General features: G+C 44.6%; 1 protein-coding gene across 31 annotated transcripts in view; it reads left to right on the plus strand.

Moving 5' to 3' along the window:
• R3HDM2 (R3H domain containing 2) overlaps window positions 1–22049 on the plus strand; it is a 186034-nt gene that overhangs the window by 152048 nt on the left and 11937 nt on the right. For 19 of the 31 annotated variants that reach the window (XM_055248873.2, XM_063620091.1, XM_063620090.1 and 16 more), the window contains 8 exons: window positions 2070–2302; window positions 5621–5790; window positions 14249–14350; window positions 16910–17152; window positions 17455–17581; window positions 17818–17978; window positions 18444–18598; window positions 20062–20162. In XM_055248873.2, coding sequence (XP_055104848.1) covers window positions 2070–2302; window positions 5621–5790; window positions 14249–14350; window positions 16910–17152; window positions 17455–17581; window positions 17818–17978; window positions 18444–18598; window positions 20062–20162 — 1292 coding nt within the window. The remainder of the gene's footprint in view (window positions 1–2069; window positions 2303–5620; window positions 5791–14248; window positions 14351–16909; window positions 17153–17454; window positions 17582–17817; window positions 17979–18443; window positions 18599–20061; window positions 20163–22049) is intronic. The other 12 variants (XM_055248875.2, XM_063620094.1, XM_063620095.1 and 9 more) reach the window with 1 other exon arrangement.

A 22049-nucleotide genomic window follows, 5' to 3' on the forward strand; every position in this document is an offset into this window, starting at 1 on the left:
TCTCTCCAGCATACACGCAACCCAATCCAGTGCTCAAAATTGAATCTGGGTAGCGTTCCCTAATTATTTTTATTTGTAGAGAGGGAAAATTGATCTTTTTCCTGCCAAGACTCAACTTAGATTCTCCAAGTTTCAGGGTAGTAGTGTACTAACCCAGGTTAGTCAGATCATCAGGCAGTCTACATTTTGAGTGTTTGGTCATCACTGTCTTGGGAAAACTGGATTAGTATAGAAGTGCTGCCATTTTGGCCCTAGCTTTTCAAGGTATGTGGTTTAAAGTTGCCTTGTTCACTGTCTACCTCTAGTAGCAAGAGAAAATAAATGGCAGGATTTCCTTTTCAGTGGAAAAGGCCTTTAGGACTTGTCTTGCAAAATTCAAGCTCTAATGTCTAATGAGCAGCTTCATCTATTGCCACTGCTGTATCCCCTTACCCCACAAACACACTCATTTTTATTGAGTCCTCTTAGTGTACTTGCCTTTGTCCATTGAGATGTAGCTGTTGTCTCTCACTTCAGGTCTGGTTCTGTTCCTGGAGAGTACCTAACTTATACTTCTTTCTTGTTTCCCATTCTACTTTTGGCATTCCAAAGGAAAGGGGTAAAGCTTTGGAGAAACAGGAATATTTTTTAATTCACTAACTACATAAAAGCATTTAAGTGCTTACAGACACACACACACGCACACACACACGCTCTCACTCTTGGGGTTGCAGGGAAGAATTAGCATGTTCCTAACCAGTTGTGCCAGTGTATTCTTAGCTCATCGTGATTGGCTTGACTAAAACCTAAAAGAAGGACCCTAGCATGTATTTTGCCCATTTTTCCTACAGTGCCTTTGGAGTAGGTATTCTAATAAAGAAAGGTGTTTTCTTTAATATTAATGCCCTTAAGAAAAATGCCTTTCTCTATTAAAATAACTCCGAGCCTAGTGCCTTTGGAGCCAGTGGGATTAGAATGGGGTTTCCTATTTGCTTTTGATGGGATGGTGGTAAAAAGAAGGGAGCCCAAACTACAATGATTTTTTGCTTAATTATTCCTCGGTATACCTACCAAAATCTTTGTAATTGTTGTCATTTGGTTTCCTTAGGTCATTAGTTGTTGGGGATGTGGGGTATGAAAGAAAAATTGCTGGTTCTTGGTTGCTTAATGATTAAGAAGCAGTGAGAGTTCAACAAGACAGGGTTTTCAGGCCAACCTGGCTATCTTGAGGCATACAGCTGTTAATAATCATAGACAGTGATTATAACATCAAGATAACCCTGCTGTTTCCAGAGCCAAATAAGAGAGGGAGAACCCCTTTCCTTAATAGTTTTGCTTAGGGAGATAGGATTATGAATATGAAGGCAACTAGGCACAGTCAACCCCCCTGCTCCTTGCCATCCTGAGTCCCAAGAGCGTATTTGCTGAAGACTTTAGCCCTTAGAGATCCTGAAACCAATTGTTCACAGACAGTAACATGGAATTTCCACAAAACAGGTTGGATCAATCCTAGACTATCAAACTGAGTTTTCCATAGTGCCCCTTTAGTTCACTATACTCTTCTTGCAACTCCTGGAAGGGTGGCCATAAGCAGTACCTCTGCCGGCTTAGACATGTGTTATGTGGAAGACCCATTGTGGGTTTTATCCATGTCATTGGTTCCTGTCTTTTAGCAATAGCAACTTCTAGGAGTCCTTTTATTTTAAGAACTTTCAGAAGGAACTGGTACCCCTCTGTTCCCCATTATTTCTTGCATGTGTGGGATTACCCTCAGAGGGTGGGAAAGAGACCACAGCCAATCTCAGCATCATGTATATGGTTTCCCATCCACCTCTGGTCTGATGTATTAAATTAGTTGCCAGTGCACTGTCTTCCAGATTTGCCTCTGTGTTCTTTGTTACTGTACTGGATCTTGTTCTGTCTGCTCCCATCAACTCTTAGTTGGCCAGCCAACTAACAATAAGTCAGTGTCCATCCTCCCTTTAATTCTTACTCATTCTTTGTTATTGAGAGAATAGAAATGAATTATCTCCTAGCCCTTCTGCTAAAGTGGTGGGTGGGAGGTGCTCTGACCACTATGGTCTCTGCAGGGGGAACCGTGAAGGGCTGAGCCGCACCTCAAGCAGCCGCCAGAGCAGCACAGACAGCGAACTCAAATCCCTGGAGCCACGCCCTTGGAGCAGCACAGACTCTGATGGCTCTGTCCGGAGCATGCGACCCCCTGTCACCAAAGCCAGCAGCTTCAGTGGAATCTCTATTCTTACCCGAGGTGACAGCATCGGCAGCAGTAAAGGCGGCAGTGCAGGAAGGATCTCCAGGCCAGGTATTACAGCTTCTTTTCTTCCATGTCATACCCATCCCTTCTTGTTTGTCTCCTGTGAAACATCACTGATACTTACTTTTTTTTTTTGAGACAGAGTCTCCTCTGTTGCCCAGGCTGGAGTGCAGTGGTATGATCTCAGCTCACTGCAACTTCCGTCTCCCGGGTTCAAGTGATTCTCCTGCCTCAGCTGCTTGAATAGCTGGGATTACAGGCTTGCGCCACCATGCCTGACTAATTTTTGTATTTTTAGTAGAGGTGAGGTTTCACCATGTTGGTCAGGCTGGTCTCGAACTCCTGACCTGAGGTGATCCACCTGCCTCAGCCTCCCAAAGTGCTGGGATTACAGGCGTGAGTCACCACGCCCAGCCCATATTTACTTTTAATAAAACATTTGTCCCAGTATAGTTTCCTGGAAACCTAATACAGCCAGGGGAAGGGACATTTGAATTTTGGATCCATTGTCCTTGCTTGGATTTAGTCCTCCTCATTTTCTTTCAAACCTTCTGCCTGATTGAAAAAAAAAAAAGAATTAATTATGATTAGATTATTTTCTCTGATTTTCATGTAAGGTGGAACATCCATATCAGCCCAGGTCTCAAGTTATATACTAAGATGAAAATGATAGCCACTTCATTCTATGACTCTTGAGATTGTAGAGGCTTTGTAGAGCAGAGGGAATCCTTAGAGATTAGTTGTTTGTAATTAATTGATACCAGCCAATAGGCTAGAATTTAAAGGGATGCTGCTATGGCTGCTTCTCTGGAGCTCAGTCACTGGAAAGGAGCAGACACTCCTATGTTCCACATGAAAGCTCTGTAACCACCCATCAGCTCTCCTGCTACAAAACCTTCTCCATCTATTTCTGCTGCTCTCTTAGCAGAAGGGCATTTAGACCTCTATTTCATCGTCCTCCTCCCTTTGAAGAGTTGCTTGAATCTCATCCCAGAAGTTCTGTAGTTATCCTCAGAAGACATCAGTAGTGCTGAAGATTTTGCCTCTGACCCCTAGGTCTCTGCTGCCCTTCTCTGTTACCTCCTTTCTAATTCCACTGCCTCAGCCTTTATCCAGGCTTTTATTTCCTTTTATGTAACTATGACACTGGCGCCCAAACTGATATCTCTACTCCATTCTCAGCTCTTTTTTTTATTGATTTTTTTTTTTACTTTTTCAAGAGTCGGGGTCTTGCTATCATCCAGGCTGGATTGCAGTTGCACCATCATAGCTTACTGCAGCCTTGAACTCCTGGGCCCAAATGATCCTCCCACCTCAGACTCCCAAGTAGCTGGGATTACAAACATGAGCCATTGCATCTGGTTGCTTAGCCCTTTTTAGAGCCAGTTTGCCAATCTAAAACAGATCTAAACTCATCAGTAGTCTCTTAAAAATGTTCATTTCTGCATCATCACCTGAATAGTAAAATCCAAACTACTTAATATAGCATAACTTCCTGACTCCAGTTTGCCATTGCTGACTAATTTCCAGATCTTTCCTTCTTTCCAACCATTTCTTTCTTTTTTTTTTGAGATGGAGTCTCGCTCTTGTTATGCAATGGCACGACCTCGGCTCACTGCAACCTCCGCCTCCCCGGTTCAAGCGATTCTCCTGCCTCAGCCTTTTGAGTAGCTGTGATTACAGGCACCTGTCACCACGGCTAGCTAATTTTTTGTATTTTTAGTAGAGATGGGGTTTCACCATGTTGGCCAGGCTGGTCTCAAACTTCTGATGTCAGGTGATCCACCCACCTAAGCCTCCCAAAGTGCTGGGATTACAGACATGAGCCACCACACCCAGCCAACCATTTCTTGAATATGGCATTAGCTTTGTTTCCTCTTGGTCTTACAAGCGTCTGTCATTCTTCAACCGCAGCTTTCCTGCTGACCCCTCTTTAAATCCTTTCCTGACCCTCCCAGGAGTTTTTGCTTCCTCATCTTTGCTTTCATACAACTTTGTCGATATCACTGATGTATTCCTTATCCTTATCAGATTATAATTGTGTGGATGTCTATCTCTCATCAGAAGTTCCTGTGCTGTTGGCCGGGCATGGCGGCTCACACCTGTAATTCTAGCACTCTGGGAGGCAGAGGCAGGCAGATCACTTGAGGCCAGGAGTTCGAAACCAGCCTGGCCAACAAGGCAAAACCCCGTCTCTACCAAAAACATCAAAATTAGCTGGGCGTGGTGGTGGGTGCCTGTAATCCCAGCTACTTGGGAGGCTGAGGCAGAAGAATCGCTTGAACCTGGGAGGTGGAGGTTGCAGTGAGCCAAGATCGTGCCACTGCATTCCAGCCTGGGCGACAGAGTGAGACCTTGTCTCAAAAAAAGAAAAAAGTTTCTGTGCTGTTAAGGGCAAGGACTGTGTTTCACTCATCTTTATGTCTTTAGTTCACCATACAGTGCCTGGCACATGGTAGATATTCAGTAAAAGTATGTTGTGTTGAATGAGTTCATGCCTTGGAGAGCCTAGAAATGGGGAAATTAGTTGGATAAAGGTTATGTGTATGCATGTGCCCATGTGTATGCTTGAAGTTTTCTCAGCAACTTTTTTTTTTTTTTGAGACCGAGTCTTGCTCTTGTCGCCCAGGCTGGAGTGTCATGGCACGATCTCGGCTCAATGCAACCTCTGCCTCCTGGGTTCAAGCGATTCTCCTGTCTCAGCCTCCCAGGTAGCTGGGATTACAGGTGCCCACCCTCAAGCTCGGATAATTTTTATATTTTTAGTAGAGATGGAGTTTCACTATGTTGGTTGGCCAGGCTGGTCTCAAACTCCCGACCTCAGGTGATCCACCTGCCTCAGCCTCTAAAAGTGCTAGGATTACGGGCGTGAACCACTGTGCCCGGCCCTCAGCAACTTTTATAAGAGATGTTGCAAATTGAGAAGAAAGCAAAGAGAAGACAGATCTCTCTCTCTCTTTCTCTCTAGCAAAAAGATGAATCTCTTAAGAGACCAAAAATCTGTGCCTTCCCAGGAAGTAAGCATTTATATTTTCAGCTATCTAAGTGTGATGGACAGATTCCAGACACTTCAGGGGAGGTGCTTCAGCAGCCTCACATTTTGTTCAATTTCATAACCAAACATTGACAGTCAAGGTGGTTCCTGTCCCTAGGGAGCAGAAGCCTGCAAAGAGGAGGACTGGCATCAGCAAGGCAGCTGAAATGCATCTGTGCTCATCTGTGAATCTTCAAAAGACAGTGGGGGAGGGGACAAAAGGGAATAAAGAGGAAAGGCAAAGAAAAAGTAGAGCCCTCTGACTAAGCTTCCAGGGATAATGTGTTCATGGCTGTGCTTACAACTTTTCGTGGGTTTCTTCTTTGCCTTAGGTATGGCACTAGGTGCCCCAGAAGTGTGCAACCAGGTCACCTCATCCCAGTCTGTCCGGGGGCTTCTCCCTTGTACTGCCCAACAGCAACAGCAGCAGCAGCAGCAACTTCCTGCTCTCCCACCCACGCCTCAGCAACAGCCACCCTTGAATAATCACATGATCTCACAGGTGAGTCACCACTCAGTGTCAGAGTCCTCTCCACTCTGATTCAAGCAAACTTTAGATGTACCGTCATGTCTCTTGTGCTGTGGGTGGCAGGAAGGATCAGTTTTTGGAGACATGCCACTCTCTCCCCCGTTTCTCATTTGTTAGTTGTAGGGAAAGAAGAACCTTGGGCAAAGGTTTTGCCAAATAACTACTGAGTCAGCTTGGGGGTTTTTTGCTTTATATTTCTTCCACTGCTTCCTGAACATTGTCAGTAGAATCTTTTATTTCATACCACATTTCTACTATACCCCATCTCCCTCTATGTCCATGTGTAATTAACAAGGCATTTTTTTTCACTACATCTATTTATGGAACTTGAAAAGATTATAACTTCCACCATCATCTGACCAACTATGTGGACCCATAAACACATATTTATGTGTTGGGGTTTGGGGAAAAAAGAAGTAACACTCAAGACCCCTGCCATACATATGCCACGAAACACAAAGACTCCAAATGTTGTCTTTGTTTTCCATGACTCAAAAGGGCTGTATCCTTCTCCTTCTGTTGCTGGACTGGTAAATGTTGGTACCAACTAGCGTTTAAGTGAAGTTTTGCATCTGCGGAAACCAGGAAGGTCATCAGCCTAAGAATCAGGTCCTGTTCTAAACCGGAACTTCAGTATTCTGTTTTATTTATTTCTTTTAATTTTTAAAAAATGTATTGTTATTATTATTATTTTGAGACAGGGTCTTGCTTATGTTGCCTAGGCTGGTCTCAAATTTGTGGGCTCAAGTGATCCTCCCTCCTTGGCCTCCTAAAGTGCTGAGATTACAGGCATGAGCCACCACGCCTGGCCAGTGTCATTAAGGTGACTATGTTTAAAAGTCACCTTAAGGCCAGGCGTGGTGGCTCAAGCCTGTAATCCCAGCACTTTGGGAGGCTGAGGCGGGTGAATCGCCTGAGGTCAGGAGTTCAAGACCAGCCTGCCCAACATGGTGAAACCCGGTCCCTACTAAAAATACAAAAATTAGCCAGGTATGTTGGCGGGAGCCTGTAATCCCAGCTACTGGGGAGGCTGAGGCAGGAGAATTGCTTGAACCCATGAGGCGGAGGTTGTGGTGAGCTGAGATTGCGCCACTGCTCTCTAGCCTGGGCGACAGAGTAAGACCCTGTCTCAAAAAAAAAATAAAAAAATAAAAAGAAAAGTCACCTTAATGCTCCGAGCAGAGCTGTGCTGAGATCTTCACTTACTCTCTTCTCACATGAATAAAGCTCTTTATGAGGAGAGCCCCATACTTTATCCTGAAGTATTCTCTGGTAGCTGGAAAGCCCATGTGTCTGCAGTCTTTTCTGCTGCAGTTTACATTCTCATTTTACTTCCCAGGCTCCCTCATCCCCCTGCTCATTAGTCCAGCTTGGCCTTAGAAATATTTCTTCCCTAGGTGTAAGAAGCAAGTCCCAAACACTAATACCCCCTGAACTAGAAACTAGAGTGCAAAGACCCCAGAATGGCCCAGTATTGCCCTATCTCAAATATTGTGAAATGAAGCTGAAATAAAGAACAGTGAAGATCTAGGAAATCCTACTTTGTGTCTGTATGTAATTCGCCTGCAAGTCATTGCAGTCCTCTATCTTAGTCTAAGTCAGTTCTTTATATGGTCCTAACTTTCTTGTTCTACCACCATCTACCCCAGTAAGTCTCGTTCACTTCAGTTTACCTTGCTCCCTACTGAAGCATAGTGTGTATGTGTACTTTTCTTTGTCTGTGTCTTAATTCAAACCTGTAAGTGGGTAAACTGTGCTTCTCCTTCTGTCATCTGCTACTGTGTTTTTGTATGTGTGTGACTTGCTTTTCCAAGGTCCTAATATTTTCTAGTTTTTTTTTCTCGTAAAATGTGTATTTTAATAGTCTTGCTCCCTTTTCTCCCTCTTAGTCTCCCATCTGCCTGCATCTTCCACCTATCATCTCATACCTAGAAACAGACAGCAAGAGTGGGAGAGGAATAAAGAGATAAGAGAAGAACCATTTGGGACTGAAATTTTTACAGAATGTCCAAGTGACTGGCCCTAAACCCCAGTCTTCTACTCAGGTTCTGTCCCTGCTACTGGATTGTGAGGGTCAATTGGTCGATCGTTGGCATTGGCTTATCTCCTATGGGGAGTGTGGTGCCAGGTTAGGTGCTATAGCTTGGGGGTAAGGGAACACTACTTGGTGCAGCGATTCCTGTTCTCTTAGAAATTCATTCTTGAGATTAATTGTGATCACTAACTCCAAACGAAAGAATTTATCCAGGCCGGGCGCGGTGGCTCACGCTTGTAATCCCAGCATTTTGGGAGGCCGAGGCGGGTGGATCACGAGGTCAGGAGATCGAGACCACGGTGAAACCCCGTCTCTACTAAAAATACAAAAAAATTAGCCGGGCGTGGTGGCGGGCGCCTGTAGTCCCAGCTACTCGGAGAGGCTGAGGCAGGAGAATGGCATGAACCCGGGAGGCGGAGCTTGCAGTGAGCCTAGATCGCGCCACTGCACTCCAGCCTGGGCGACAGAGCGAGACTCCGTCTCAAAAAAAAAAAAAAAAAAAAAAGAATTTATCCAAGTTTTGATGCCCTGGAAGCATTTATGGAAGCTGCTAAAAATTATCCCATCATCGCACTGTATGTATCTCCTTTTTTCTTCCTCTCCACTTTTTCACCCTTCCTCTTTATTTTTTTATTCCTCTTCCTACTGCCATTTTCTTTCTTTCTTTTGCTTTCTTTTTCCCTGATTGGCCTTCAGCACTGGGGGCTCCCTAGACCAAAGTTGCTGAGCCTGGGAATAATTATTGTTCAGTTTCTAATGGTATATAACAGTGCTAGGATTAAAGAAGTGATCACGTGCACACACAAACACCACTGTGCTTACTCTAAAGCTTTTCCTGTAGAAGAAAAACTTTGAGACCGGGTGCAGTAGCTCACGCCTGTAATCCCAGCACTTTGGGAGGCCGAGGAGGGCAGATTACTTGAAGCCTGAAGTTTGAGACCAGCCTGGCCAACCTGGTGAAACAACGTCTCTACTAAAAATACAGAAATTAGCTGGGTGTGGTGGTGTACATCTGTAATCCCAGCTTCTTGGGAGGCTTCAGCCTCCTAAGCATGAGAATCGCTTGAACCTGGAAGGTGGAGGTTGCAGTGAGCTGAGATTGCACCACTGCACTCCAGCCTGGGCAACATAGTGAGACTCTGTCTAAAAAAAAAAAAAAAAAAAAGATCTTTGAGGAAGTGTTGTTACCTTTAACTCTGTCACACAAGGCACTCGCCCCAGGTCTGGGAACAGTACTGACTAAACTATGATCTTTCCCTTCCTGGCAGGCCTCCTCTGTCCAAGCAGGCCTTCAAATTGTATGTCAGTGAAGCTCGTGAAACCAGGGGTGGGGCTGAGAATTAAAGGGCCAGGGGATCCCTTTTGCCCAATTGCTTAAAATGAAGTAGACTTCTTGAAAAGGAGTTCTCTGGGCCTCCTCTTGTCATCAGGCATCGGAGAGCCAGTGAACAAGCCCAGAATTTGCCAGTAGGTGGCAGCCACATCCCTCAGGGCCAGTCTTTTTTTTTTTTCATTATTTATTTTTCCATAGGTTATTGGAGTACAGGCAGTACTTGGTTACATGGGTGAGCTCTTTAGAGGTGATTTGTGACATTTTGGTGCACCCATCTCCCGAGCAGTATACACTGCACCATATTTGTAGTCTTTTATCCCTTGCCCCCCTCCCACTCTTCCCCCCAAGTCTCCAAAGTCCATTTTATCATTCTTTTTTTTTTCTTTTGAGATGGAGTCTTGCTGTGTCACCCAGGTTGGAGTGCAGTGATGCAGTCTTGGCTCACTGCAACCTCCACCTCCCAGGTTCAAGTGGTTCTCCTGCCTCAGCCTCCTGAGTAGCTGGGATTACAGGCACGCACCACCACGCCCAGCTAATTTTTGTATTTTTAGTAGAAATTGGGGTTTCACCATGTAGGTCAGGCTGGTCTCAGACTCCTGACCTCATGATCCGCCCACCTCGGCCTCCCATAGTGCTGGGATTACAGGCGTGAGCCACTGTGCCCGGCCCATTTTATCATTCTTATGCCTTTGCATCCTCATAGCTTAGCTCCCACATATCAGTGAGAACATGTGATGTTTGTTTTTCCATTCCTGAGTTACTTCACTTAGAACAATAGTCTCCAATCTCATCCAGGTCACTGCAAATGCTGTTAATTCATTCCTTTTTATGACTGAATAAGTATTCCACCGTGTCTATATACCACAGTTTCTTTATCCACTCATTGATTGATGGGCATTTGGGTTGGTTCCATGATTTTGCAATTGTGAATTGTGCTGCTATAAACATGCACATGCAAGTATCTTTTTTGTATAATGACTTTTTTTCCTCTGGGTAGATACCCAGTTGTGGGATTCCTGGATCAAATGGTAGTTCTACTTTTAGTTCTTTTTTTTTTTTTTTTTTTTTTAGATGGAGTCTCACTCTGTTGCCCAGGCTGGAGTGCAGTGGTGCAATCTTGGCTCACTGCAAGCTCCAGGTTCACGCCATTCTCGTGCCTCAGCCTCCTGAGTAGCTAGGACTACAGGCGACCGCCACTATGCCCAGCTAATTTTTTGTATTTTTAGTAGAGATGGGGTTTCACCGTGTTAGCCAGGATGGTCTCGATCTTCTGACCTCATTATCCCGCCCGCCTCAGCCTCCCAAAGTGCTGGGATTACAGGCATGAGCCACTGCGCCCGGCCCTACTTTTAGTTCTTTAAGGAATCTCCACATTATTTTCCATAGTGGCTGTACTAGTTTACATTCCCACCAGCAGTGTAGAAGTGTTCCCTGACACTGCATCCATGCCAACATCTACTGTTTTTTGATTTTTTGATTATGACCATTCTTGCAGGAGTAAGGTGATATCACATTGTGGTTTTGATTTGGATTTCTCTGATCATTAGTGATGTTGAGCATTTTTTCATATATTTGTTGGCCATTTGTATATCTTCTTTTGAGAATTGTCTATTCATGTCCTTAGCCCACTTTTTGATGGGATTTTTTTTCTTACTGATTTATTTGAGTTCGTCGTAGATTCTGTATATTAGTCTTTTGTCAGATGTATAGATTGTGAAGATTTTCTCCCACTCTGTGGTTTGTCTGTTTACTCTGCTATTGTTTGTTTGTTTTTTTTCCATGCAAAAGTTTTTTAGTTTAATTAAGTCCCAACTATTTATCTTTGTTTTTATTGCATTTGGTTTTAGGTTCTTGGTCATGAAATCCTTGCCTAAGCCAACATCTAGAAGGGTTTTTCCAATATTATCTTCTAGAATTTTTAATTTCAGGTCTTAGATTTAAGTCCTTAATCCATCTTGAGTTGATTTTTGTATAAGGTGAGAGATGAGGATCCAGTTTCATTCTCCTACATGTGGCTAGCCAATTATCCCAGCACCATTTGTTGAAAAGGGTGTCCTTTCCCCACTTTATGTTTTTGTTTGCTTTGTCAAAGATCAGTTGGCTGTAAGTATTTGGGTTTATTTCTAGGTTCTGTATTCTGTTCCATTGGTCTATGTGCCTATTTTTATACCAGTACCATGCTGTTTTAGTCACTATAACCTTATAGTATAGTTTAAAATCAGGTAGTATGATGCTTCCAGATTTGTTCTTTTTGCTTAGTCTTGTTTTGGCTATGGGGGCTCTTTTTTGTTCCATATGAATTTTAGAATTTTTTTTTTGTAATTCTGTGAAGAATGATGTTGGTATTTTGATGGGGATTGCATTGAATTTGTAGATTGCTTTTGGCAGTATGGTCATTTTTACAGTATTGATTCTACCCATCCATGACCATGAGATGTGTTTCCATTTGTTTGTATCATCTATGATTTCTTTCAGCAGTGTTTTGTAGTTTTCCATGTAGAGGTCTTTCAACTCCTTGGTTAGGTATATTCCTAAGTTTTGTTTAAATAAATTTCCTTATGGGTTTTCAGAGTTTCCCTGGCTTTGCAGTTTGACACCCTTCAAGAAGAGAACTATAGCTGAGGATAGCTGTGGAGTAACTAAAAAAATAGCACTGCTATCATTGCCCTTCCCCAGTTAGGGGAGGCCGAAGAGGAGCATCACTTCTTCTCACTTTACTCTTTAGTCACAACTTACAAGTGTGGGGAAAACAGGCACAGTTTTGTTTTGTTTGTTTGAGACTGAGTTTTGCTCTGTTGCCCGGGCTGGAGTGCAGTGGTGCGAGCTCAGCTCACTGCAACCTCTGCCTCCCAGGTTCAAGCGATTCTCCTGCCTCAGCCTCCTGAGTAGCTGGGACTACAGGCACGCGCCACCCTGCCCAGCTAATTTTTGTATTTTTAGTAGAAACGGGGTTTCACCTTGTTGGGCAGGCTGGTCTCGACTCAGGTGGTCCACCCACCTCAGCCTCCCAAAGTGTTGGGATTACAGGTGTGAACCACTGCAGGCAGCTATTTTTTTTTTTTTTTTTTTTTTACCACTTTACTGTCCTTTTACTACTTTACCGTCCCAGAATATATATGCCCTGAACCAAGATAGACCCTCCTCCAAAAGAATGAAGAGAATTGGGATAATAGAAAATGTGGGCTGGGCGCGGTGGCTCACGCTTGTAATCCCAGCACTTTGGGAGGCCGAGGCGGGCGGATCACGAGGTCAGGAGATCGAGACCATGGTGAAACCCCGTCTCTACTAAAAATACAAAAAATTAGCCGGGCGTGGTGGCGGGCGCCTGTAGTCCCAGCTACTCGGAGAGGCTGAGGCAGGAGAATGGCGTGAACCTGGGAGGCGGAGCTTGCAGTGAGCCGAGATTGCGCCACTGCACTCCAGCCTGGGCGACAGAGCGAGACTCCGTCTCAAAAAAAAAAAAAAAAAAAAAAAAAAAAAGAAAATGTGTATGAAAGCCACCAGTATAAGCAGCTAATACTGAACATCTTGTCCATCAGTTATATTTGGAATGCCATTGTCTTGACAGAAAATAGGTGTGCCAGTAGAGCTAAGAGTTTATTTTCAAGGCTACAGCAGCAACTCTTCCATGTCACACAGTGGATTCTCAATAATTTTACCTAACCAAAATTACTTACATTTTATTTAATTCAGATATCAGGTCCTCTGCTGAGACCTCCAGAGTATTCTCCTCTTTGGGGAGTCTTCTAATTCCTGTACTCTGCCTCCTGAACTGTTAGTCTCTTCTGTGAAAGAAACTCTGGAGATGTGTGGCAGGAGAGGATATTGATACCATGGCCCCACACATCTTACTGCTCTAAATGTGGAGGGAGGAGCCTGTGGAAGGTGCTTGGATAATTCTGCTTGACTTCTTCCTTCACCTCCTCCCCACTACTAGAGTGGAGTGGAAAGAACCTATGCCAGGCAGAACTAGATTTCAATCTCAGCTCTGCCATATTAACTGTGTAAGCCTAGATGAGTGATTTAATTTATCTGAGCCTTTTTTAATTGCAAATACAAGTTATATCTCCCTATAGGATTCTTGTGTGAGGCTGTAATGAGACAATGTATGTAATAAGATAATATATACAAATGTTATCTTCCCCCCTTCCTTGCCTCTCTCCTTCTCTCATCTCTCCTACCACCAGGGACTATGACTGGAGAACTGATGAGGTGATCAAAATGCCTGGAGGGGAAGAAGGGAAGGAAAAAATAATAACTACCCACCAGTTGATTTAGAACACTCTATGTTCCTAGTAAACAAATCCTCCTGCTTGAGGCTAGTGAAGGGGGACTGAAGGGACAAAAACTAAAGCTAAGCTATTTATATTTTATTCCTAAATCCTTCCTGTTTGCTTGGGGGGAGTGGAGGTGGATTTTTCATATTGCTGTCACAGCCTGGAGGAGCAATCATGGAGTGGAAGAAAGTAGCCAGAAGCAGGCACGATCTTGGGTGTTTTTTCCTTCTCTGCCCTTGGGAGGGAGATGATCCTTGTGAATGAGTATTTCCTCTAGGAGAGCTGTGGTGTGAAATCAAGGAGCAGCTGAGCCAGACCTTGGATGACCCTTCCTGCAGAAGCAGTGCAGCAGTGCAGACAGAAATCCCTTCTCAAGTGGGCAGTCAAGGAGGGTTATGATCATGCTCCCCAGGAATTGTGTGTTCAGAAAAACTGCTTTGGGAAAAGCTGTATTTGGAATCAGACAGCAGACCCTGACCCTGAGAGTCCTCAGATTGCTCACAACAGCTGCAGAGTTCTGAATGGCTAATGGGGAAGGGAGTGCAGCAGGTCTCCCCTGATAAGAGAGATTGCCTGTTTGTCAAAGAGATGTTAAATCTTCAAGCTGTCCCAGGCTTGGTCACCTACCTGCTCAGCAGTCATGCTACTCATGTGAAATTTCTTCTATGATTATTAACCTTATTGTTCCTTCCCTTTCCCTCCCCATCTCTGCCTGCTCCCCCCCGACCCCGCTTCCCACCTCTCTTTTCTCTTCCCTTTTCCACATGCCTCTCTGCTGGTCCACAGCCAGTCCCGGCTCTGCAGCCCTCTCCGCAGCCTGTTCAGTTCTCTCCAAGCTCCTGTCCCCAAGTCCTTCTGCCAGTCTCTCCGCCCCAGCAGTACAACATGGTATAAACTCCATTCCCCCTTTTTGTCTTGTCCATGTGTGGCCTGTATCTGTGGGTATGTCTGGGTCAGTCTGTGATGGCCTTGTAAGCATGTGGTGCTTTTGGAGGGCATATTGAAAGCTATTTCTTCTTGAGGGGCCAGCACAGGCTGAACTATACTCCATGCTAATGGCCTCATCACAGCACATCAAAAGATGCTTAAATGTAAGACAGAGGAACACGTGTTCCCCCGAGTTTCAGGACAGAGAATGAAATTGGATGTTGGCATAACCTAGGCTCCTCATCTCTACCATGTACATCCTAAATCTAATTTGCTCCCTAGGCATGTCTGAGGAACCTAGTTTCTTCTATACAGAATGGTTCTCTATAATTTCCTCTAAAAATAAAAACACAGACCGGGCGTGATGGCTCACACCTGTAATTCCAGCACTTTGGGAGGCCAAGGTGGGTGGATCACCTGAGGTCAGGAGTTCGAAACCAGCCTGCCCAACATGGTGAAACCCCATGTCTACCAGAAAATACAAAAATTAGCTGGGTGTGGTGGCACACACCTGTAGTCCTAGCTACTCGAGAGGCTGAGGCAGGAGAATTGCTTGAACCTGGGAGGCTGAGGTTGCAGTGAGCCAAGATCGCACCACTGCACTCCAGCCTGGGCAACAGAACAACACTCCGTCTCAAAAAAAAAAAAAAATGCAATTGCAGACTTCTCTGGTATCACTGGCAAAAACTTAAACTGTTCCCCTGTTTTACCGTGTCAGTTTATATTTTAAAAATCCTCATCCACTGCATAGCACATGCTGTTTAAATCGTTTGTACTCTACAAATCCTTTGAAGATCTGATTTGCCTCATAGTTGATAACTTCCATCATAGTTGTAGGAGCCCTGAATTGTTTTGCTCTGTCTTAACATCTGCTTTTTCACTAGAATCCTCTCCCTCCTCCTACCTCTTATTTCCATTTTGATTGTCCTGGAATATTGAGTTCAAAATAATATGCAGTCCAGTTCACTTGTCATCTGTTCCTGCCCAATAAGTAGCAAAACAGCTAACTTGAAGATCAGATCCCTGAAAATGGAATGAAACTACAGAAAAGTATTGTCTTTTGGTTTCTGCTAGTTGTGTGTGTGTATGTGTGTGTGTGTGTGTGAATTACTGTCCAGGGAGCAGAAGGGAAAAGGAAGCTAACAAACTCTAACCTATCACCATACGAGTGAGAGATGGAACACCATCACCCTTGCTGCTTAGGAAAGACAGCTGAGAGAGAAGGCAATTACAGCCTGGCCAGTCAGTCTTATCCTCCAGCTTAGCCACTCACTCTGCCCTCCTTTTGGAGGTGAGAATTGGAAGTAGTTTCTGAAGGGCAGGAGAACTCTAGGCTAGTGTCAGAGAACAAAGGTGGAAATGACCTCCAGAGGGAGTAAGGAGATAAGCAGCAGGAGTGGGAGCCCCCAGTCTTGCTGCTGCATAGGCAGAGCTGTGAAGGCACATGAACCTAGCTACCCATGATCCACTCAAGGTGTTATCTGGGTCCTTTATTATAAAAACAGGATTTGTGGCAATGTAGGGGCCTTTTTATGGTTGGGGGCATAAGGAAGACAGGAAATGGAAAGACTCTTTAATCTTTTTCGTTAAGCCGCTAGTTTGTCCTGTTTTTTCTATATACAATAATTGTGTCATTGCTCCCATCTCCCAAGGACTAACCCTAACAACAATCATAGGCCAGGCATGGTGGCTCACATCTGTAATCCCAGCACTTTGGGAGGCTGAGGCGGGCTGATCACTTGAGTTCAGGAGTTCAAGACCAGCCTGGCCAACATGGTGAAATCCCGTCTCTACTAAAAATACAAGAATAAGGCTGGTGCAGTGGCTCACGCCTGTAATCCAAACGCTTTGGGAGGCTGAGGCAGGTGGATCCACCTGAGGTCAGGAGTTTGAGACCAGCCTGGCCAACATGGTGAAACCCCGTCTCTACTAAAAATACAAAAAAATTAGCTGGGTATGGTGGCGCATGCCTGTAATCCCAGCTACTTGGGAGGCTGAGGCAGGAGAATTGCTTGAACCTGGGTGGCAGAGGTTGCAGTGAGCCGAGACTGCACCATTGCACTACAGCCTGGGCAACAAGAACCAAAACTCCGTCTCAAAAAAAAAAAAAAAAAAAAAAACAAGAATTAGCTGGGTTTGGTGGCAGGAGCCTGTAGTCCCAGCTACTCAGGAGGCTGAGGCACGAGAATTGCTTGAACCTGGGAGGCGGAAGTTGCAGTGAGCTGGGATTGAGCCACTGCACTCCAGGCTGGGCAACAAAATGAGACTGTGTCTCAAAAAAAAAAAAAAAAACACACAGTTATAATCAGGGTCACCATTGTTACCTCATATGTGATAGAGAGACTGGCTCTGGAGTTGGACTTCAACAGCTATTCAATTCATAGCACAGCACAGAGGTAGGACTATCCCCCATTGTTTTAAAGAAGGTTGTAAAAAGCATTGCTATTTCTGTCTATGTTGAAGCCAAAGACATGAGGTTTGATACAGCCCCAATCCTTGCGTCTTATACTCTCTCAACAGGCAGATGACCTCAGCAACCCCTTTGGACAAATGAGCCTTAGTCGCCAAGGTTCTACTGAAGCAGCTGACCCATCTGCAGCTCTATTCCAGACCCCACTTATCTCCCAGCACCCTCAGCAGACTAGCTTCATCATGGCTTCCACGGGTCAGCCCCTCCCCACTTCCAACTATTCCACCTCTAGCCATGCACCACCTACTCAGCAAGTTCTGCCACCGCAGGGGTACATGCAGCCCCCTCAACAGGTGAGCAGCTCCAGTCCCCAGCTTAAATCACTTAATTCAGTTTGCCTAGTATTATACTTTCTTTATTCCTCTAGTTTAGACAGACCAGAGGGAATACCTCTCCCTACCTTGCACTTGAGAGTTGTTCTAGCCAGAAAGTCTTCTTTCTGTATAACATAAATCCTTGTTTTACTGCAATTGCAGGTCCAAAATATCTCCGTTTACATATTTCTGGCCATCAATCTTGAGGCATTTATAGTAGTATGCTGATGTTGCGGCTGAATTTTAGGGACTTCTCACACATCTGTCTCCTCTCACCATAGATCCAGGTTTCTTACTATCCCCCTGGACAATATACTAACTCCAACCAGCAATATCGACCTCTCTCTCACCCGGTGGCCTATAGCCCCCAACGTGGTCAGCAGCTGCCTCAGCCATCCCAGCAGCCTGGTAAGAGAAACCACTGGTTTAAGAAGGCAGTGAATAAGGGAAGGGCACACCAGGAAAGAAGGTAGTACTTTCTCCATTAAAATGAAGGTGGGTCTAGGGGCAGGAATGATTAGGGTCCTAAGAACAGACCTATGCTCTCCAGAAAAAGATAAAATAGGATGGAGAAGGAAATTACAGATAGAGTGTGACCTCCTAAACATTCATACTAATGTATTTTCTGCCTTGCCCATCTCTAGGTTTACAGCCCATGATGCCTAACCAGCAGCAGGCGGCTTACCAAGGCATGATTGGGGTCCAGCAGCCACAGAACCAGGGCCTGCTCAGCAGCCAGAGGAGCAGCATGGGGGGCCAGATGCAAGGCCTGGTGGTTCAGTACACTCCATTGCCTTCTTACCAAGTGGGTGCATTCTGCATTGGGAATGATCACCCCAGTCCTTGGCATGAGGAAAAGGAGAGACTCCCAGGGTCATCCATACTAAAAACTCCAATACTAAAATATTGTCTACTTTCCCCTAGAATTTTTAGGGTTTTTCTATGACGGAAAGCCCCTGGAGTTTGAGAAGAATCTTTAAATTGTTTGGTCTTTATACAGCCATGGAATGAGTATATGCCCAGGAAAGTAGTGGCTAAAGGAAATCAGGCTCCTTTCTTTATGTCAGATGCCCAAGGGCGGTATTTGAAGAAGGCAGAAATAGAGACAGCTCTGGAAACATTTTCTTTAGGCAGATGGGGAGAACAGGAGGAGGATCTAAGGTAGGGAAGGAAGTTGTAATGCCCTGATCTCGTGATGACTAGGCTGTTTCTGCATGAGCTCAATGTGAATGCGAATGTGAGTAGTCATGCTCTTCTCTTTCTCAACCAGGTTCCAGTGGGTAGTGACTCGCAAAATGTGGTCCAGCCGCCTTTCCAGCAACCCATGCTGGTCCCTGTGAGCCAGTCTGTGCAAGGAGGTCTCCCAGCAGCGGGGGTGCCAGTGTACTATAGCATGATCCCACCTGCTCAGCAGAACGGTACGAGGTGAGGACTCCCAGAGAGCCAGGACATCTCCCATAGACCTTCAGCAATGGTTGCATCATGGTTTTGTTTCCACTGGCCTAAGAAAGGCAGGGGTAAAGATCCCAGTAGTTCCCTAAAGCAGGTAGAATATGAGGGAGTTCATTCTCCTTTTCACTTATTGATTTGACATTTGCATAAGAGGTTATCAGCAGAAAAAAATTCCTGCTTCAGAGACTTATAATTTATGATTTTGTCCATTTTTATGTTTCAAAAGAATGGGACTCAGTACTAGAGGATAGAGATTGCTCATCAAGAGAAGAAATTTTTTTGGACTGTGATGTGTAAATTGTTCTGTGTACCTCTGTTTATCAATGAAACTGATGGTGTGTCTATTTCTGTATCTATTTATATATAACTGAATATAGGTCATAGTGGATAGAATTTTTAGTGGTAGAAGTCACCTTAGAAATCATCTAGTCCACTCCTCCCGTTTTATTTTTCTCTCGTTTTTAAATGAGGAAATTCCAGCTAGGGCTGTTAAAAAATTTACCTAAATTCACGTAGCTAGTTAGAGGCAGAGGTGGAACAAGAACTGGAGTCTGGGCAACTCCATGTGTTTCTGTATGCCTGTCTCCCAGTATATGTGCATTTACCTTTGTCTTTTTCTATATATGTCTCCAGGTTGTTTTGAGTTTTGTGGAGTTTTTTTTCTATTTGTCTTTATGTGACTGTATTTGTTTTTTACTTTTCTTTTCTTTTTGAGATGGAGTTTTGCTCTTGTCACCCAGGCTGGAGTGCAATGACAATCTCAGCTCACCGCAACCTCTACCTCTTAGGTTCAAGCAATTCTCCTGTCTCAGCCTCCTGAGTAGCTGGGACTACAGGTGTGCGCCACCATGCCCAGCTAATTTTTGTATTTTTAGTAGAGATGGGGTTTCACCATGTTGGCCAGGTTGGTCTTGAACTCCTGACCTCATGATCTGCCTGCCTTGGCCTCCCAAAGTGCTGAGATTACAGGCATAAGCCACTGCACCCGGCTGACTTTTTTTTTTTAGGTCAAAAATAATTAGCAATCCTTAGTTTTTGTGTTGTTTTTTTTTACCCATCTCTTTATAGCACTCCGTGTCTGTGTCTGTGACACTCTCTTTGTCTGTGTTTCTGTTGTGTTTCTTGGAATCTGTGTGTGTGCATATGTGCATGTATGTGTGTCTGGTGTTTCCAGTGTTGGGAAGAGCATGTGTCACTAACATTCCATCTGTAGCACTGATTAGCAGCTTCCTAATTGAAAGATGATCAAGTACAAATACATATAATTAACTTTGAACTGATGAGTGATTTTAGAAATTGCATGGCAAATTGGTCTGAGCATGGCTTGAAGCTGCCTCTGCTTCCCATAGGGGAGGACCAGGAAGCAGCAGCTGTTTGCCAGGAGCTGTGTTCGTCCCTCTACTGCTTCACCACTCCTCTCTTCTCTGTCTTCCCAGCCCTTCTGTAGGGTTTCTGCAACCCCCTGGCTCTGAGCAGTACCAGATGCCTCAGTCTCCCTCTCCCTGCAGTCCACCACAGATGCCACAGCAGTACTCAGGTAAGAGGATAAAAAATTGTGGGTCTTGGGCACTGGCAAGAGCAAACATTGCTGAAGGGCTTATGCTGTAGAGCTGGGAAGGGCAAAAAGAGTTCAGATATTGGGTCTGTCCCCACTGTGACTCCATCACAAAGAAAAAACAAAGTCTTAGCAGGTGTTTTCCAAGAGTACTGAAGCTGACCTCTCAAGATGACACTGGGGCCAGGCACACTGGCTCACACCTGTAATCCCAACACTTTGGGAGGCCAGGGCAGGAGGATCACTTGAGCTGAGGAGTTTGAGACCAGCCTGGGCAACATAGCAAGACTTTGACTCTACTAAAAAAACTTTTTTAAAAGGCCAGGTGTGGTGGCTCACACCTGTAATCCCAGCACTTTGGGAGGCCAAGGCGGGTGGATCACTTGAGCCCAGGAGTTTGAGACCAGCCTGGCCAACATGGCAAAACCCCATCTCTACTAAAAATACAAAAATTAGCCAGGCATGATGGCGCACACTTGTCATCCGGCTACTCAGGAGGCTGAGGCATGAGAATCACTTGAACCTGGGAGGCAGAGGTTGCAGCTCATGCCACTGCACTCCAGCCTGGGCAACAGAGCAAGACTCCGTCTCAAAAAAAAAAAAAAAAATTATGGCCAGGTGCGGAGGCTCACGCCTGTAATCCCAACACTTTGGGAGGCCAAGATGGGCAGATCACCTGAGGTCAGGAGTTCAAGACCAGCCTGGCAAACATGGTGAAACCCCACTTCTATTAAAAATACAAAAATTAGCTGGGCATGGTGGCGTGCACCTGTAATCCTAGCTACTCGGGAGGCTGAGGCACAAGAAATGCTTGAACCTGGGAGGTGGAGCTTGCAGTGAGCCGAGATCACACCACTGCACTCCAACCTGGGCAACAAAGCGAGACTCCGTCTCAAAAAAAAAAAAAAAAAAAAAACAAGCCAAGTGTGGTGATGCGCCCAGTAGTCACAGCTACTCAGGAGTCTGAGGGGAGTGATCGCTTGACCTGGGAGGTTGAGGCTGTAAGGAGCTGGCATCGTGCCATTGCACTCCAGCCTGGATAGACCCAGATAGGGAGTGGGACCCTGTCTCTAGGGGAAAAAAAAATGAAATGACATTGGTTGCCTCAGCCCTGAAAAGCTATGTCTCTGAATTCTTAGTTTTCTTTGTTTTTCTTTTTTCTTTTTCTTCCTTTCTTTTTTTTTTCTGAATCTAGCACTATACTCACATGCCTTTGGGTCATGAAATGAAGACACAGAAGACCTGTGTCTTCTGTACTTATCCTTCGTATAGACAGCATTTCTTTTCTCTTGGGAGGGTGAGGGAAGTTGATAAAATGCTTTTTAACTTAGAGCTTAGATTTGTTTAGCAGCTTTTGTTGTGTGCTCACATACATTGTAACATTTTAATTCTCACCATAACTTTGTGAGGAGGAAATTTAAAACTCAAAGAAATTAAATGACTTGCCTAAAGTCACAATCCTCTAACTTGAATTTGGGTCTTTTGACTTTCTGCATCCCATACTCAGTCTTCAACACATTTTCTTTTTTTATTTTATTTTATTTTATTATTATTATACTTTAAGTTTTAGGGTACATGTGCACAACGTACAGGTTTGTTACACATGTATACATGTGCCATGTTGGTGTGCTGCACCCATTAACTCGTTATTTAGCATTAGGTATATCTCCTAATGCAATCCCTCCCCCCTCCCCCCACCCCACAATAGTCCCCGGTGTATAATGTTCGCCTTCCTGTGTCCATGTGTTCTCATTGTTCAATTCCCACCTATGAGTGAGAACATGTGGACTGAGTCTTCAACACATTTTCAACACATTTTTTTACTCAATTTCTTTCTCTCCAGTGGAAAATAAATGGACATCATGTTAC

Source organism: Symphalangus syndactylus, chromosome 17 (assembly GCF_028878055.3).
Source record: "Symphalangus syndactylus isolate Jambi chromosome 17, NHGRI_mSymSyn1-v2.1_pri, whole genome shotgun sequence".
Lineage (NCBI taxonomy): Eukaryota > Metazoa > Chordata > Mammalia > Primates > Hylobatidae > Symphalangus > Symphalangus syndactylus.